General features: G+C 39.5%; 1 protein-coding gene across 1 annotated transcript; it reads left to right on the top strand.

Annotated features, from left to right (window-relative positions):
• LOC109845894 lies at positions 904-5145 on the top strand. The gene is made up of 3 exons (XM_020415144.1): positions 904-1009; positions 2430-2802; positions 3300-5145. Exons 2-3 carry the CDS (start codon positions 2468-2470, stop codon positions 5143-5145), a joined length of 2181 nt encoding a protein of 726 aa, XP_020270733.1. The 5' UTR covers positions 904-1009; positions 2430-2467.

The raw sequence follows: 6737 nt of genomic DNA, 5'->3' as shown, positions 1-6737 counted from the left end.
CTTAGCTATTCATGTATTATGTGAGCTATGTTTCACAGAACAATAGGAATAGCTAATTTTCTCCTACAAGTGTGATAATTAGTTAATATGCATAATTAAATAATATCAAACCTCAGGCCCTCGCTTTTCGAGAGTTTTCCTCAAGCTCTGCGACGACGATCTACTACGGGGGAGCGGCGGCGATCTACGACGACGAGGACGGGTGCAGGAGGGGAGGCAGCGGCGAACTCGAGGAGGGGAGGGGAGCCTTGGGAGCCTGAGCGGAGGCGGTAACGGCGAGGAGGGCGAGGGCCAGGGTGACGAGCTTGAGAAAGCTCTTAGTTTTAGAGAGAGGAGAGAGAGAGAGAGAGAGAGAGAGAGAGAGAGAGAGAGAGAGGATATGAGAGAGAGAGGATATGAGTGCTGGGTCTGAGGGATTGAGGAGAGAGGATAAGGATAATTTGGGGATTTTAGCTTAGCTGGCATGTAATAATTGATAAAAAAAGACTGCAGTACAAAGTGTCACACATCAAGGGGCTGATTCACATAGGGAAAAATATAAGGGGCCTCGTCACATGAAGTTTCTGCTTTTGGGGCCCAAACACATTTTTCCCAAAGTTTAATTTCTCATCATTTTTCAATCAGCCACAATAAGTTCAAAATATAAAATAAATATATCACATGCAAAACACATGCACTATAATAACATCTAATAAATAAATGAATATAAAAAAATATTAATTTTTTTGTGAAATGAGCTAGAAATAAGAATATAGCCCAAAACCTCCTGAATAGAGAAAAGAAAAAATTTATAGGGTTTTATATGTAAGTATGGTAGGAAGAAATTGTGCCGACGGCCGAGGGCTACAAATGAAAAGAGGGTTCACAGGGTTATGTTGGCAATATTCTATTAGTTAGGGTTGTCCCCTTTTTTAATATCATCAACAACAAAGTCCTTTTTATTTTATTTGCAGCCTAAAATTTCAGCGAAGCGAAAGCGGAGGAGACTTTAGTAGAGCGCATCAACTTGGTGATTACTCGTCTCTCTTTCTCTTTCTACTTTGGATTCCTATTGTAGGAACCCTAGAAAAGCCCTAATCGATCTGCCATTTTCCTTTTTTTGCGGGCTTTGATCTTTCCTTTGCATTGTAAATTTATAATTGATCTGGATCTGACTCTTCGGTAGTTCGTTAAATTGCTTTCTTGATAATAGGTGCTGAGTTTAAATTCTGGGAAAAAGCTGGCACTTTGCCCTCTAATTTCTTGAAAGATTCAATTTTGAAGGGGTTTTCTTGATTTTGTTTTTTTAATAGAACAGGCAGAAAGAGATAATGTGTGAGCAAAACAGGAAAAGGTGCGAACTTTCTATGGTTTTCATTATACAACTCCTTGTTTCACAAAACCCCCTCTGAACTCGGGGGTGATTTGCGGAAACCCTCCTCGAGCTTTATAAATTAGAGGAACCCCCTAATTTTTTTTGAAAAGTTTTAACTGAAGTTTGGTTAAATTCTGTTATTAGGGTTTGTTCGAAAAAGAAAATAGAAGAGAGTTCCGGGTTTTGCCGAGGGAGTTTTTTTAATTAAAAAAAGTATTTCAGATTGTAGAACTTTTGAAAGTTCAGGCGGTTTTGTGAAACTCCCCAATGTTAGGGTTTTTTCTCTAATTTTTGAAGTTTAAGGAAATTTTCTAGAAATTTACCCTGAATAATACCAGTAACCCGGTTTCTTAATTATTTTTGTGAAGGACGTAGACATCGCAGTAGTTTTGGCGAAGTTTTTATTTCAAAATTAATAATAATAAATAAATAAATAAATAAATAATGGAAAGTTGCTACCGCATCAGATTTTTGCCCAATCTTCTTACAAATGAGCTGAGGGAGAAGTTGAAAACGGGAGTAGTTACTCAAAATTTCAGCATTGTATAAGAAAATTGTGATGATTATTACCCTATAACACAAGGTTCTTAGAGATGGATAATTGTTCTAATGTTGGGAAGAAATTTTATTATTAGATTATGGAATTATTCTCTTCATTTGTTAGCTTTAAAAGAATATTGATCAGCCATTGCATAGTTTAAACATTTCAGCTAGGCATGGCAGTTCCTTTCCTTTTTTTCCTTTCTTTTTTCTTCTGCGAAGATTGCTCATGGTTTGTGTACAAAATGCTTGATTTTGTTTCTGTGTATTGGGAGATCCTATGAAAGGCTGATTTGATTACACAAATCAAATAATATTGTAGAGGCAGTGTGAATAGCTCAAAGATTTAACAAGTTTGCGTCATCCTTAAGGTTGGTAGATATTGTAAACTTTTAGTAAATTTTTTCCAGATATGGTTCTCAAGCCCATGCAACTTCTTTCTTGATTGAAATTTTCTATACGACGCTTGAACTAGATGCAATCAGCTACATATAATTGAGGGTTTTCGCTGAATTTGTTACTTTTGTTCTGACAGAATATCTTCTTTTATTGGTTGCTCGACAATTGGAGATTATGCCCCGTATCGCAGGGGGGAAGATTTTGGCTATATGCCAATCAGGTGGAGACTTTGTTACAAGCAGTGATGGATCCATGTGTTATAACGGTGGAGAAGCGCATGCAATTGACATTGATCGTGATATGCTGCTCAAGGATCTCAAGTCTGAGATAGCTAGTATGTTTCACTGCAGGGCTGATACATTTTCCCTCAAATATTTTCTTCCAAACAACAAAAAAACTCTCATCACAGTTTCTAGTGACAAAGACTTACAGCGCATGGTTGATTTCCATGGAGATTCTCTTACGACTGACCTTTTTGTCATCAAAAACACAAAAAAGGTTGAGAATAGGTATGTGTTGTATCTGTTTTTTAAAAGGTTTTTAGCTATATAACCGGTATGTGTTGTATCTGTTTTTTAAAAGGTTTTTAGCTATATACCCCCAAATCATCCATATTCATTAAAACCTCCCCCCCCCAACCCACCCCCCACAAAAAACAATCTTGATGCTTATTAATATGCCGATTTAATGTTGATGTTTGTTAATATCTCATAATTCTTCAACATTGAGTTAGTATGCTGCAACAAGGACTTAACAAAAACTAAGGAACAATTTTGAGAATATTCCTTTTGGGGTGCGTACTAGCTCAATGTTGAAGATTTGGGGGCCTTTTATAAATATCAAGCTTTGAGGGGTATTATAATAAATATGGATGATTTGCGGGGTATATAACAAAAAACCTTTTTAAGGTGCCAGATGGTACTTGAAAGTTTACCAAATAACAACAACAAAGGCTTTATCCCAAATTGGAATTTGAAAATTTACCAAAAAATACTGTATTCTGCAGGAAAACTAAGAGTGTTGTGGCTGACTCAGATACCCCTACCAGAACCACCATTGTCGCAAATAATAATGGTAGTTGCAACACTTCTGACACGGCCAAGCGTCGGAGGGTACTTGACGAGTGGGAAAATTTGATCACTGGCATTGGTCAAGTATTTGATGACATAAAATCATTAAGGGATGCACTCCACAAGTATGCTATTGCAAATACCTTTGATTACAGATTCGTCAAGAACGAGTCCCTTCGCTTAACTGCTGAGTGTACTACTGAGGGCTGTCCATGGAGAATCCATGCATCCAGAGCCGCGGGTACACAAGAGTTTGTAATCAAGAAATGGAATGAAACTCATACTTGTGGGAGGAGGGCAGGCACAGAACGAAATAAGCTAGCAAATCAACGATGGGTTGCTAGTGTTATAAAAGACAAGCTCAAAGATTCTCCAAATTATAGCCCAAAGGACATAGCTAATGATCTCCAACGCGAATATGGAGTCAACTTGAACTACACACAAGCGTGGCGTGGGAAATATTTTGCAAAGCAGGAGCTTCACAATTCCCACGAGGAGGCTTGCAGTCAACTACCTTGGCTTTGTGGGAGGATATTGGAAACTAACCCAGGCAGTGTAGCTACATTGGAAACTTCAGAGGATTCGAAATTCTCTCTCTTTATTGCCTTCCATGCATCTCTTAGTGGCTTTGAGCATGGTTGCCGCCCTCTTCTTTTTCTTGATGGGATATCCCTCAAAGCAAGTAAGCAGTGGAAAATTCTGGCAGCGAATGCAGTTGATGGTGAGAACTCTGTTTTCCCGGTTGCTTTTTCAATAGTAGATACTGAGACTCCAGAAAACTGGCACTGGTTTCTCACGCAGCTGAAATCTGCTCTGTCAACATCTCGCACAATAACTTTTATATCCAACAGAAAAAACGGTCTTGAGGAAGAGGTAACTCAAGTTTTTGAGGGTAGCTACCATGGTTATTGCATTCGTCAGCTAGAAGAGGATTTCAAGGAAAAATTGGAGGAGGAGGAGGAAGAGAAGACACCAGAGGCAAAGGATAAGATAATCAGTGAACTTAAAAAATGTGTTTATGCTTGCAAAGTTGATGAGTTCAACGAGTGCATTGAACACATCAAAGCCGAATCCAAAGAGCTCGCTGAGTGGGTTTCGGCTGCCAAGCCTGAACTCTGGTCGAATGCATTATTCAAGGGTTTGCGCTATGACAGTTACTCCTCTGATGCTTCAGTGACATTCAACAGCTGGATAAAATCAAGGTATGAGCCGTCAGTTGTACAGATAGTCGACATGATTAGGTGCAAGATGATGGAGATGATATACACTCGTCGAGAGTCCTCAAATTCTTGGAGGGAAATACTAACACCATCCATGAACCAAAAAGTACAAGACGACATAGCCAAAGCACGAAACTTCGAAGTGATATGCTCAACTGGGAGCGTGTTTGAGGTCCACGACGATCCAGTCTGCGTCGTCAATATCGAGACTTGGGAGTGCACATGCAGAAAATGGCAGGTCACTGGCATGCCATGTGTGCACGCTCTTGCTGTTCTTGTTCGAACCGATGGGTGCATTTACGAATTCTGTTCTAAGTATTTCACGACAGAATGCTATCGATTGGTATATTCATTATCAATCATTCCAATACCCGATGTTGGAAGATCTAGATGTGTTGTTCCTATGAATGTGGATTTGGTGGGTGAAGAGACAATGACGACATCAGCTTCTCCTCTTCCTTGTCGAAGTCGTCCGATCATAATCTACTTAATTTTTTTTTGGCTTTTATTTGTTTCTTTATTTTCATCTTCCGGCGATCTATCTCTCTTCCCTTACGGATAAATAAGCTCATGCAGCTATTCTTGGTTTACTTTCACCTGTATCCATTCCCATCCAGTTTGGCCGTCCCCTTAAGCCAAAACAGAAAACCCAGAGATCCACGGAATAACGACGAAGGAGAAGCGTCGAGTTGATGTGGTATAGGTGTGAGTGTTTGGTGTCATAAAGCGGCACGGCAAACATTAAGCAAACGAGCATCAATTATAAGTTTTTAGATATAAGCCATCCTGTGTTATTAGTTTTGTTCGTGAGTATGTACTATTAGTTGAGTATTAGTTTGGCAAGGATCACCCTCGCTTATGAGCGCTATCTTTTGTGGAACAGTTATCTATTGTCCGTTTCTCTGAGGCCTAAGATCTTATGGAGGGGTGAGGCGGGGGGAACGGGAGGAGTGGGAGGAGGATGGTGAGGAGGCGGGGGGGGGGTTCCAAAAGTAGTTCAAGAAACAATTGATCTAGTTTAAATGGATACTGGTGGCCGATTTGTTTTACGATTATCCAAATGTGGCGCTGCGTCAAATGAATTCTTATTACTGCTGGTACTTCTCTGTAAGCATATTTGATATGTGAATGGGTTGAAAGGGACTACTCTATGTTCAATGTAATTGGGCGAATCGTTGTTTCCTCTAATACCTCTCAGTCAGGAAAACGCTCATTCCTGCCAATATCTACTCTGGGTGAACAACTGGTGAATCACGAATAGCGATTTGATCTTAATACAGGACACAATGTTACTGAAGTTTATTCAATAGAAAGAGTCCTTTCGCACATATAGGGGGAGATAAAAGTTAACAGTATCCTATTCTGCTGGGTTTTTCATAACAAACTATAATATCAACTTTCCTGCCATCAAATCTTTATCAAAAGCCCATCACAACTCTTCAATTCGTATGCATTCAATTTGAAATTGTTTAGTTTTGGCCAAACGTGCGGACTTTTTCGTCAGCTTCCTTTCATTTGCACTATAAATGTGGTACTGATAAAACTAGGCGGACGAGGTCAATTTTAGAGTATGTTTAATGTATGAGTAAGACTAAGAGCAGAAGTGTCCTACCTATATTTCTTTACCCATCCCCATTATGCCATAATAACGAAACAACCCACTAGATAAATTAAAGATCAAAGAAATTTATTTCTTCAAAAGCTAACTATTGAGATACGACGGTGGAGTCAGGAGCACTCGTAATATGATGAATTTATACTCGACAAGACAATCAATAACATTTCCACATTCTTCCCACATCGGATTAACGCCTCCATAACTTCGAAGGAGTTGCAATTCACTGTCAAGACTGCCAATGCAAGTTACTACAGAGAAACACGAGAAAGTTTAAGTGGTTGATACCCACATCGTATCCAATCCTCTTATAACCAATGTCAAATGCGGGCTTATCCAAGAAAAATTCCCCACATCAAACAAGCGAGTTTAACGCAATCAAACCCATCCGCAGCACACCGAAAAAACCGATATGGATCATCAGCAATTACCGGGTTACCCTCGATGACTTGATCCATACGGCTACCGCGCGCCATGTTACCACTTCTATGATGCACCTCTTCAAATAGGAATCCATTTTTCTGAACAGACCTGCTTTC

The sequence above is a fragment of the Asparagus officinalis genome, chromosome 6, assembly GCF_001876935.1.
Source record: "Asparagus officinalis chromosome 6, Aspof.V1, whole genome shotgun sequence".
Taxonomy (NCBI): Eukaryota; Viridiplantae; Streptophyta; class Magnoliopsida; order Asparagales; family Asparagaceae; genus Asparagus; species Asparagus officinalis.
This window is presented reverse-complemented; position numbering and strand designations above follow the sequence as displayed.

Excerpts from the sequence above, each read along its gene's own strand:
- LOC109845894 (XM_020415144.1), top strand. The coding sequence starts at position 2,468 with ATGCCCCGTATCGCAGGGGGGAAGATTTTGGCTATATGCCAATCAGGT. Across the intron at positions 2,803-3,299 it reads ACAAAAAAGGTTGAGAATAG|GAAAACTAAGAGTGTTGTGG; the intron begins GTATGTGTTGTA and ends TGTATTCTGCAG.